Raw genomic sequence first — 12,586 nt, 5'->3', positions numbered from 1 at the left:
AAATCTTTCATTTGCAGAACATCTGAAGGAAACAAAGTGCAAATTTTTGCATTTTGAATGTTCTCCTGAGAAAACTGTCATATACGATTATATTTTTAATGCTATTTAAAGGCAAATTCTACTTGTATCAGACTTGCACATAAATAGAGCTTTGAAAATAAAAAGTATTTGAAGAGGAAATAATGTGAATTCAGACAACTATTTTTCTTCATGAGTTAACAATATTATTGTACTATGCCAGGTCCTGCTAAAGACAAAAGTAGTATTTTTTTAAATTTCTTTTTTTACATGTACAGCATAGATTCCCTATAGCATTCAGTAGTGCTGCAGGTATTACATGTTTAACAAATGTGCACAAAGTTGGCAAATGACTTAGAGGGAGATTCTGTGCAGCTGTTGTTATGATACTGTGGAGTTGCTGGGAATACTCTACAGAGCAATGCTGATATCATAATTGGCTTCCACAAAAGCACATTAATGCAGGCCGCCAGATAAAAGTGGGTCAGCTTCCACTTACCAGCCAGTTTAGAATGAAAGGCCGAACTACAATGAAGAGAAAAAATTTGTGTGGAAGCCATTAGGTACTAGGATAAATGTTTTTTATTTCATGTGGGAAGAAAGAGCTCATCTCTTAAATCCTTGAATGTAAATGCTGAGCTGCTCTTTCATCTGAGCCTACAGTCACCCTTTGTTGGATGCAAATAACTAACACAGACCAAACCCTACTAACCGAAAAAGAAAACATGGCAACACAGAGATTCCCATTGCACTCAGAAGAATTTACATATATTAGTGTTGCCAAAAAAATCCCACATAATGGACTCTGAAACAAGGTTTTAAACAGCATGAATAGCCTCATCTCCATGATCCTGGTGCGTTCTTATCAAAACGATTATAGGTCAAGGAGGGTGACAGAGATTTGCAAAGGAAGAACATTTTGTGGTGATAGAACTGTATTCACAAACTTGCATGCTCACAAAACATAATTTCAAAATCTCCATCTCACATTCAAACCTTTCTTTACCTCTCCTTTACTCTAAGCTCTGTCCTTGTCTCTTCTCATTCACTCCCCTTCTGAGTCTTTGTCCTCCATTTGTGCTTCTTGTCTCCTGCTCACACTTCATATTCCCTGGCACTGCTCATACTTCTTTGCGCATGGAACAGCAGGTCCCCAAAACTCGTTTAAGTCAAAAAGAAAGAGTCCCAATGACTTTAGCAAGCTTTCACCTAATTCTGACCCAGACTTCTCATCATGTTTGCATCAGGATGTGAAAATTCACCTTTTGCACTGAACACTCCAGATACTGTTAAATGCAGAATAATAGCGTGTCCTGCAGGCTCAGGAGAAATTTGCTAAATAACCACTGTATCTGTACACAATAAACTCCCCCAAGGCAGTGGTATATTATTCATTTGGGCTCATTCTACTTACTATGCAGAGCTGTGAACAGCACCAGCAAACAGACAACACCCATTTGTCATTTGAGAAGGTAGTCTTGCTTCACTCTGAAAAGACTTTTGGGTGCACCCATATTTAGACACAATTTATCCCCAAATAAGCACATTCATCTCCCACTATTCCTGCTGTCTAGACAGACTACTAGGACATATTCTCTAGAGCAGGGGTTAGATGGATTGAGATTCCCTTGAGAGCCCTTCCCAGACTCTAATTGACTTGATTGTTAGGCAATTTTTCCTGATGTCCAACTTAAATTTCTTTTTTGCTCAATTTCATCCTATCACTTCCAATTATGTCTGACTGAACTGCTCAAAACAATTCTTCTCCTCTCTGTCTCCTGACAATGAGGATGCAGCACACACATCTCTTATTAGCACACCTTCACTTTGGAATTTATTGGCAATTCTGAGTACATAGTTGACATTTTATGCCCACTTCTTACAGATGTCAAAGATATTTTATTATCCATGGAAGCAAACATAAGTCTGTGAATGTGTGTAGATGATACAGGGCCTTCCCCCTTCCTTCCATAACTGAGACATGGTAATTACAGTAAGAAAGCCTGAATGTAGCTAAGTTACCTTATGCAAACAGACAGCTTCAGTGACAACATGGACTTGGAAAGTCTCTCTTCCCCTCTGTTCTTAAAATAATGTTCAAAATAATTGGGAACATGAAGACAAAAGGAAGAAGTTGAAACATCTCTCAAAGGGAAAATACTGATGGAAAAAGAAAAGCTGTATTTCCCCAAACTACTTACTGGATGATGATGTAGCAGAAGCAGTGACTTCTTCCCCAGTTTCTCAAAGAACGTTACAAATTCAAAAAACAATGGCTTGCTCCCGCCCATCTAAAATTTCAGCTCAAGACATCTGACAACAATGAACTACTGCACAAAATACTTAAGTTCAGTATTTTTAGGAAGAACAGGACATTATAATCTCTCTGTATACTAAATCTGACAAGCTACAGGAAAAGAGCATCTGGAAAATGCTTATACATACAAATTGGATCCAATCACCTAAGGAACAATGGACTCATTTCACAGGTGCACTGAACTACATGATCAGTAGAGCCAGAAGCAGGGAGTCTGGCCTCTGACAGTAGAAAATGAACTACATAGCCTAAGTAGCCCATTACTATAGCCTTGGTAAGCCATTCAGATCATGTCTGCAGGAATGGTTATATTCCACAGACTGACTCATTCTGACAGCCCTCTGAGCTGCCAGGATATGAGGTAATGCCAGTCTAATAACAGACACATTAGCATGTGGTCCCATCTACCTTCACCCCTTTGCCCACATATCCAGGGGCAGAATGTGTTACAGTCCTCAGAATGGGGTACTCTGACCTGTACCTGGATGAGAAAGCAATGGCACAGAGTCAATTTTGCCATGTTTCCAGAGGATGAGAATTCCCCCAAGAGTGGAGAAATCTCTCCAAGAGTGGAGCTGCTGGAGCTAGCTTTGCTACGCCTTTGCACTGCTTTGGTAAATTGCAAAAACCTTCTGCACCGAGACCATGTATTGGTACTACTCTAAATTTTTTTTCCCTGAATTTCTTCTACATAACTTGGATCTAAAGTGAATATATTTTCATATCTGCCCAGAACAGTTATGTAACAACAAGAGAAATGACACACAATCAATGAGCTTTGTGCTCATATACACACAGACTGCCTGCAGTCATAATTGCATGTGTGTTTTTACAGTATATTTTTGTTAAGAGGAAGGATATATTGAGTTCACAGAATGTTAGTTTCCGTTATTATATGTAATTCCAATAACAACAAAATGAGTTAAATTAAGAATTCAAAGCAAAGCGAGCTATATGTATTTGGAGGAGGCCAATCTGTTAGGTTCATTGTAGCTTCTCGTCACTAATGAATCCCAAAACACATTCTATTTGGGGAATAAAATGTTAAAACAGCCTAGGCAGTTCTCTTAACAGTAGTCAGGAATCAATACAGAGGCACTCAAATCAGCAGTTTCCTGATGGACAGTCAATCTCATAAATGCTATAATATGGTTTTGAGCAAAGGCCACAGAATGAGCCATTTGATGTATAAGCTGGCATTGATGACAAGGTGAAGGACATTGTCACAGTTAAGGTGTTAAGCTTAGCCCAACTACAACTGCTTAGTTTCAGTTGGGGGTACAATGCCCTACCTGGCCAAGCTGTTCACAAGCTGTTTGATACTCAGCTCGCTGACAGAGGTCTTTCACACGCTGGTATTTGGGTAGAAAGTTTTCTTCTTGGGCATCTACCTTCTCACTCTCCCTCTTATGCAGCAGTTTACTGGAGGAAAAAAAAAAAAAAGGTTTATTTTTGCATTAATATTAATTCGAAGATATATGTACAGTTTGCTGAAAAGGCTCAGAGGAGTAGGTTATCTGCCAAGTTCATAGCATCACTGGTGGCCAAAACTTAATAGTCCAGCAGAAACTAGCAATTATCATCATCTCTGATAACAACCAAGTTATTCATATCATGCCCTCAGGGAGCATACAAAAACATGCAAAACCAAGACAGTGTGTTTCGTGTCTGATTGGCAGGCAGTAACAACAGTTGGTATAAAGAGAACATATCCTCCTCACGCTACAGGGCTGCACTTTGCAAACCCTTCATGCCCCATGTACGTATTAAGTCAAGAGGCATAGAGAGAACGGCCAGCAGACAAACACGCAGAGAGGAAAGGTTGTTCATACTCCCATGATACAAGCAGGAGGGTCAGGGGGCAGCAGCTGAAAGAAAAACGGGATGCCTTTCCATCTCTCAATCTGAGTAAAACTCTCCTTCCCCCACCCCAACAGCACATTTATGCAGGCTGTGGGCAAAGGCCATATATTCCCTCCTATCACACAATCACTGCCATTAGGCATACTGCAGCCGTGTCTCTGCTGGCACAGTTAAACGGCTTTAGGTCTGTGGCAAAGTGCTGCTTTGGCTTTAGCTGTTCAGTATCCTTCTATTTAAAAAGACTGGGTTTTGTGATTAACACTTTCCTTACCCTCTTTCCACTAGGAATGAGTCTCTCCACACCTTCATCTTTTTCTTTAAATGGAACCTAAGAGGAAATGAGGAGAGGAAGAAGCAATTCCCATAAAACCAGTAATCAAGTCATGCCCCAGTTTTCTTTCCCACCCCCAATTCAGATGAGAAACATTACATATAACTGCACAAGGGAACATCCAGCTTTATGAAGCAGGCACATACACCTCTCCAGTGCAAATCATGAACAAACAGGACAGATTTGTTCCCACAGGGACAAAACCCACAACAGATTCACACAGTACAACTACTTCAACATGAGCATGTTTAAGGCACAGGGGATTAACTGAATTGTCCTTGATCACAAAGGATCGCAAATTAAATCATGATTTCCTGACTCGAGTTTGGGCTCTTAACCTGCACACTACCCACAAAGTATTCTATTCTAAAGCAGCTGCTCCTTTCCCCCTCTCCTTCCACCCAACTGCTTGTAAAGCTAATCTCCTTCCTCCCTCTTTCTGCTGATTTCCTCTAGCAAGCATCCAGACTAATTCTCTTCCTCAGTCTTTTTCCAATGAAAGTATTGATGGAAGGTCTCAAATAATAACTGTGCAATTCTGAGTGCTAGCCTGTCTTTATATTATAGTCTGATACACAACCAACCCTTTCAACTCAATTATTCTACAGTTTATTCAATATGAAATGCTTTGCTACAAATAAGGCCACAGAGACATTTAAAATCTATAACTCATATAGCTAAAGACCTTCATGTGTAGCCCTCTCACTGCTACACAGATTACATTTAGTATATCCAGATGCCATATATGCCATATGGCTAGTAGATGAACCTGACAAAATGAAAATAAATAACTGAAGTTAGTCACATATTGACAAATAGGTCTTTAGATTTTCCAGTAAATGATGTACTTATGTAGATGGTAGTTTTATTATATTTTCCTTTAAATGTGCTGCATGTTGCTGAATACTTGCTCAGTCTCCTGTACAAACACATGCATATTTCCATGCACACTTCCATTTCTTACCTATTCACTGGTCTCTCAGAATCCAGAAGCTTTAGAATGGATTTACCATCCATATCGGAAGGAATATCCAATCCAGCAATATCTAGAATTGTAGGTGCAAGATCAATATTCAACACAATGTGAGGATTCCTGAAAAAACATATATGAGAACCTGGTTTAAAGTCTATGCAATGATACCAAGCAACTCCAGCTCTTCCACAGAGACCAAGAATCTGAAAAGTCTTATTTTGTGACATCTGCAAAGAAGAAAAGAGGACACAATCCAATTCCTTTCCATGAAGGGAATTAAAATGTAAAATGTAGGCAAGTTGCATAACCTCAAGAGGGACTAATATGAAGATTTAAAACTTTAGCAGAGAGCATTTTTGAGAAAGCAAAGTAGTTCATAAGGCAAAGTTAGTTAATTATTGCAAAAGAGGGTTCAAAAGTCTTCAAAACATGAGAAGGCATTGGAAAAACTCCTTGGGTGTCTTAGAGAATCAAAGTATCTGCCAAACATGCTGATGACTTTATTAAAAAGTAGATTTGGCAGGTAGCACATGCTTTATCTGTTTCAAAATATGGTATAGAAATAAGTACCTCAGCTCATATCAAAGCAAGCATGTTCTGAAGAGAATGTGAAGAGAAATATATTGCTAGACACTACAGTAAATAACTAAAAGCTGCTGTTAAGGTAGAGTGTGAGACAAAAAAAGGATAGGGATCAGGAAAGAAAAAGCAGAGAGGAAGCAGTTATGGAACAAAAAAAGAAAAAAAAAAGAGAGAAAATAAAAGAACAGCTTTAATTGAAATAATATCAATCTTCCCAAGTGCACAATTATCCATTCTGAAAACACTCAGAAACAGACATGCCCTGTTACTTAGTTGAGTATGGCATATGGTCCTCAGCCACCACAGTTAACAGGACAATATTTGAACAAAAACTGGCTTCAAATTTGCTTAAAATATTGGCATCAACTCCCGAGTAGTACAGACAGCTCCTATCCCCAGATCCCTTGAACTGCCACCACTAAATACGAGTGACTTCATGGATCAGAGCATCTAGTTGCACAGAGCTCAGCATTCAGTAGCTAAACAAATGCCCCAATTTCTAATTGTGCGACTTGGTTTTACTATGGGTCTGTTTTGCAGAAGTGTTTTCGGTTTATGTTGAACCTTACAAACCTAATTCAAATATGTCTGTGACACTGTTGTGTAATTACTCACAATATTACATATATGCATACTGTTTATCATCTGTGTACTATTTCTTTTCCTTATTTCTTTAAAAAAGAAAAATACGAAAGAAGGCACTCAATTTCTTAAAAGTGGGAAAAAAAAAAAGGAAAGTGAGCATACTGCTATACAGATAGTCTTCTACAACACTGAACATAAAGAATCACTGTGCTATGATTTGCAGGCACAAAGTAAGGATGGGACCATATGGGCTGCTATACATGTCAGTGCAGAATTCTAGCTCAAAATACAGGACAGAAGAAAGCTGCTAAATTCACACTAATTAATGAGGCACCATTTAAAAATTACTACATTTTTGAGCGAGCGAGCAAACAGGCACTGACAAGAGCATGGATGATGAATTAAATTGATGTACCTAATTTGATTTTAATTACTAATAATTGTGGTGTAGCATATTTGGTAATAGAAATGAGAGCTTAGTAATGACTTGCTACAGTGACTGCTATTAAATCTTCATTGGTATCAAAAGGGAGTCATGACAATTACTCTGCAGGAAAAACATAAGGTTCACACAAAACATTGATGATTGAAGTTCTAACATTTAAAGAAAATCAGGCTGAAAGGGAGGATCAATTTATTATCTGATATATTACCCTTCCAGGTTATTTTATCTCATTCTTCCTATTTGTTATACTATGATGGGTTCTGTTCTGTCTGGCAGGCTGACTCCTCTGATTCTAACAGAAATATTTTTTCATCTTCAGAAGCCACTGAAAAATAACATTCAGTGGGAAGGTTTCACAGCTTTTACATATGTCTGGGTGTAAAGATCCTTGAACCAGAGCAGACATGAAGTGGCTGGTCTCTAGCATTGCATGTTGCAGAAAAACTAGCTCAGTCCACTTGGGCCATATTAGCATTGCCTCTCCAGTAAGACCAAAAACTGCAGTTGAAGGGAAAGAGAGCATGCTCTTAGAAGGCTAATCCAGCTCACTTGAAATTCTGTGCTGCTGCAGACAAACTTCTTTCAGTGCCGAGGTAATACATTTAATTCCACCTGAGGAATCCCTCCCTGCTCTTTAGAGAAGTAATATTGTTTATTTCACATGCATAACTGCTGTAAGTAAATTAGACACAAAGCGCAATATCTACAGAATTTAACATTTTTGTGCCTACTGATAATATGAATCAGTGAATTTAACCAGCAAATGGAATGAGATTTTCTTATAACTATTTGCTACTGTATTACACACTAGACCTGTTCCTCTGCGGTAAAGAAAAGAATTGTGTGTTGAAGACTTTGTGTGTGTTAATTATGCTAAAACATGCACACTGATACAAATAAAAGGCAGCAAATTATGGCACTCTGTCCAAAATCATTACTTACGTGCAAATATTTGCTATTGAAATAATTGCTTAGAAAGTGTATTTACATAATTTCTTAGCTGATCAAAGCTACCATTTTAATTAACAGTCATATTCTGCATGCTTGTATGCATCCGACAAACAGCCCTAACTATGTAATCTGAAAGGATGAACAAAAAAGAATGTTTTGTGGATGATTATATATGAACTATACATACATTCGTCTTCATAAACTGAAACAAGTGACTCCACTTTAATGTTCAGCAATCATTATCTACTGTGGCAGTGAACATTATACAATATTTTTTTTACTTTGAAAATGTCATAGTTATGTGTATTATTTGCATCCCTCAAAAGGAGGCAAATAAGCATTTCCTAGATTGGACATATTTCAAAATGGCTTCTTCAACTTCATCCACAAAAGTGTAGTGGCTTATGCTGCACACCTACGCAAGCGAAAAAGGCAACGACATAAAACCTTGACTATGTTATACCAGCCCATGCTATCAGTTCTGCTTTCTGAGTAGACATATTTTTCTGCCACTGCCAAAGATGAGCAGGAAGTCAGTCAGGATGGGCAGAACTTTGTGCCTCCATTTGGATGCCAGGACAATACAACTAGAAATGTGAACATAAAGGATTTTTCTGGTTGCTACATAGACATACACACACAATAGCCAAGAACTTACAAGGACCCAGCCTCCACATTTGGACCACGGACATAGAAAGGAACTCTGATATCAAACTCGTATGGCATGGACTTTCCTTTCACCAGCCCAAACTGCCCAATATGATAACCATGGTCTGCTGTGTATATTATATACGTATTGTCCAGTTCACCTGTTTCAACCAACATATTGTAAATCTGAAAAAAAGCAAAAAAAAAAAAAAATTTCATTCCACTGAATAGCAGTGTATGTAGAATATTGGATATAATTTTCTGCCTATATGTAATATACAAATAAATAACAACAGTTCAGGATGGCACTGAGTTGTCACAATGAACCATCCTTAACAATCCATAATCACATCATAATTTTACTAACTGAATATTGTGGCTATTACAAGGCAAACTTCTGTTTTCTGTTTTCAGGTAAATACATTAACATGCCACATTTTCAAAAGTGTTTCAGTTCAGTATTTTGCATGTGAGCTGTCAAGACAGTACTAAATACAGTAACAGAGATAAAAGTTTCAAGTTGATAAGCACCTTTGAAATTTTCTCTCCACCTTTAACTTTTTCCTGCAGCAAACAATTTTAATAAAATGACAGCATTTTGAATCTCACACTTATTTAAGCAACACTCAATGATCTTGCCTTCAGACAAATGAGTCCCCATTATGCAGAATATTTGCAAAATCTCTTCCAGATAAATATCACTCAGTCATACTCTCTCACTATGGAGAATTAAGAGGAGCTTTAACTCTGTTTGTGGTTGCTTCTATAGATTTACATGAGAATCTTTGTGTGAAATGGAACAACTTGAGCACCAAAGATCAATTTTTATGTGACATTTTCACTTGCAAAGGTACAGAGGTGGTGGGGCACCACCGAAGTGGTGCCTCACACAGATCCAGAACACATCAGCACAGAAGAAAACAAACTCTGTTGTTGTTGCTGTTTTCGTTTGTTGGTGGGTTTTTTTTTTCTGTTCTTTTGGGGGTTGTTTTGTTTGGTTGGTTGGTTTGGGTTTTTTTTATTTATTTTGAAAGACTATTAGATGCATATAATTCAGTAGAAAAGATCAGGCTAACTTGGCGATTACAACTGAAAAACAACCCAACTGATTTTGCCTGCAGTAAATCACCCAAAGTGAAACTATTTTACTAAATAGAAAATCAAAATAGTGTAGTAAAATAGCTGATCTCCCCTAATGCTGCTATCTGATTCATCTAAACAGGTTCATTAATATGAAGTAGAGATCAGACTTGCCTGAATCAGTAATTATAAGACATTACTAACAAGTTGATGCAATGCCATCCAGATAATCTCATCTTTGCCTTACCCGACTCCTCTTATTTTATGTTCTACCTTTTTTGAATAAGAATGCCAAGAGATAAGCAGTAAATTGCGACACCTTTAAATCTGCCTTCTTACAACTGGAAACTCATTCTTTTTCAGAGTAACTTTTAACTAATTCAGATGTTTCTGTTCAAGACACCCAGCTTGCACTAAGAGATTTCACTGTTACATAATGTAGACTTAATTAAAAAAAAAATCCACCTATATATTTATTTACTTCCAACATTTAACATCCTGGGCCTGGTTTACCATGGGATTATTCCAGTTAGGACTCCTGGAGCAACACCTGCTGCTGCTGTTGTTCTCTGAGAAACTCAGCGTTACAGGATCAAAATAGACCCACAGTTTGGTAGTTATTTCCAACAGGTTGTAGGGTGCCTCTTCACTATCAGATGATACATTTTTAGAATTTATGATGTACATTTTTTGAGGTGATCCCTCCCTCTTCCCCTTAATCAGTAGTGGCTCTGTGGCAACAAATCAGCTTACTTCCACCACCCAACTCACAGTACCCATCTTTAGAAGATGAAGATCCTTACACATTGAATGGAGAGACAAAATCCTCAGAGGTGAGAGGATTACACACTATTAAAAAATCAATGCAGTCCTCTCCTCCTTCCTTTCTGCTTATCTTCACATACAGCACAGCTTGGAGCTTAACTCAAGAAAAAAGCACCTGTTTAGCCCCCCAAAAGTGACTATTAATCTTACCATTTCCATAGAGTCATCTACAGACATGAGTGTTTGAAGGCGCTTTCTCTGTAGCATGTTAGTGAACTCCATGTGTATAGGTTTCATGGGACCTGTATACCTCATTATCCAGTGCTTGTCTGGGTTTGGAGCATAGTTATAACTGGGAGTGCTAAGGAACAGAGAGAAAACCAGAATGTTTTAGCAGTGTAGAAAAAAGCCATAGTAATGTACAACAATAATTTCTATTTGATCAACACTACAGGACTTACTCTTTGAGGTACACAAGAAAATTTGAGATTTACTTGGGAAAAGTCTTATACTTTTATGTTCTGTATGAAAGATTAGAGAATGAAAACAACTCTGTGGGGAATAAAATCTATTGAAAGAGTAAACATACATTGGTTTTGCAGTGTCTTCAGACTAACATGGATACATTTCAAGGCCAAGAGATTAGCCTCAGAAGTCTAACTCCACAAGTATGATCTGGATGAAGCATGTACTATACAGTTCCTACTCATGTAATTGCTTTGCTTTCACTCTGCCTACATTAGCACCAAGTATTATGACTTGTGCAAGCTGTTTAACAATAACTATAGAACTTGCTGAAAAGGTTCTACTATATTCTTTAACAGCTTTTTTGAATTCAACACAACTGGCTACTTGAATACTTTCACACTCATGTACCCAGAGGAGCACAGGCACCCTACCTAGTGGTATCAAACTGCATGTGAGCTCATGGCAAGAAGTGGATACATAGCCAGATTTCAAAGACCTGCCGAGAAAAGCAGGGGTGAAGGGAAACAGGACTGTATTTTGCAGACACCTTCCAGCGACCAACTCCTTTGTGATGAGCAGAAACTTTTAATTAAAAGTCCCCACAAAATCCCAAGAGCTGGATTCAATGTCCTCCTGGAATCTTGCTGCCCTTGCAAGTTCTCATGATCCTGGGACACCATTGAAGTGATGAGGAGAATTATCACTGATTGTCCATAATTTCATGTTGTTGGCAGTTTCAGAGATTGCTTTTCTGTGCATAATTATATTGCTCTAGGTTAGCTGGATCTAAACAAAAGTTTTATTCTGATATATCATTACCATGATGTTGACTCTCTGCATCACCAACTCACTAGAAGGCTACGTTATAGCTTACATTTGCAAGAAATATTACTTTTTACCTACTATATCTATTCCTAAAATGTTTGTTATTAAGATTGAGAACTACCGTTCTCAATTTCTTCATACCCTGGCTCAAACTCATCACCTGCAGGGTCTAAAATATTAAAAATTACTTTTCCCAAGTGCTTTGTTGAGGCTTCCTTTTTTCATTCACAGCAATAAACTCAGTCTATGCAAATGTGCAAGCCGAGAGGGTGACACAGTAACACAGGAAAAAATAGCAAACATTCAGTTATTTTCTTCTTCCAAACACACAATTTCCTGATAAATTCAGCTCCTATTTGGCAAATATCTACTGTTGTTTTTGTGTATGCAACAGAGCAGCAGGGTAAGTTATTAAGATAAACAATACTAATGTAAGTTGAAACTTCTCCTCGAAATACCGTGTATCTAATGTATCTTTGAATATGACAGGTAGTCTTAAGAGTTTTAATATAAATATGAAATTAATAATCTGACAGTGCAACGTTTTATGCCAAAAGCCTCTCTTAGATGCTATCTGAAAAATGTGTGTAGGCGGCAAATGGAGGCTTCTTCATATAGGGAGGAAAAGGCTGGTGTTTATTCTCTCTGTATTGTTAATAGCCTCTTGAATTTCAGAATGTTATTGTGGCTGAAATAATGACATTGCTCCTTTGAAAATGCTGACAGTTATGGAAA

The 12,586-nt window shown here is 37.8% G+C and overlaps 1 protein-coding gene across 15 annotated transcripts in view; it reads right to left on the bottom strand.

The window, feature by feature from the left end:
- Window positions 1–12,586, bottom strand: part of SULF2 (sulfatase 2) — a 167,488-nt gene that overhangs the window by 26,802 nt on the left and 128,100 nt on the right. For all 15 annotated transcript variants that reach the window (XR_003922555.2, XR_005932000.1, XR_003922554.2 and 12 more), the window contains 5 exons: window positions 10,769–10,919; window positions 8,724–8,899; window positions 5,494–5,622; window positions 4,470–4,526; window positions 3,628–3,757 (listed from right to left, as the gene is read on the bottom strand). Coding sequence is in view for 12 of the 15 variants with exons in the window: in XM_030007843.2 (XP_029863703.1) it covers window positions 3,628–3,757; window positions 4,470–4,526; window positions 5,494–5,622; window positions 8,724–8,899; window positions 10,769–10,919 (643 nt within the window). In the remaining 3 variants the exon portion in view is untranslated. The remainder of the gene's footprint in view (window positions 1–3,627; window positions 3,758–4,469; window positions 4,527–5,493; window positions 5,623–8,723; window positions 8,900–10,768; window positions 10,920–12,586) is intronic.

Source organism: Aquila chrysaetos, chromosome 3 (genome assembly GCF_900496995.4).
Source record: "Aquila chrysaetos chrysaetos chromosome 3, bAquChr1.4, whole genome shotgun sequence".
Classification (NCBI taxonomy): domain Eukaryota; kingdom Metazoa; phylum Chordata; class Aves; order Accipitriformes; family Accipitridae; genus Aquila; species Aquila chrysaetos.
Note: the sequence above shows the minus strand (reverse complement) of the source record. Positions and strands in the feature narration are given on the sequence as shown.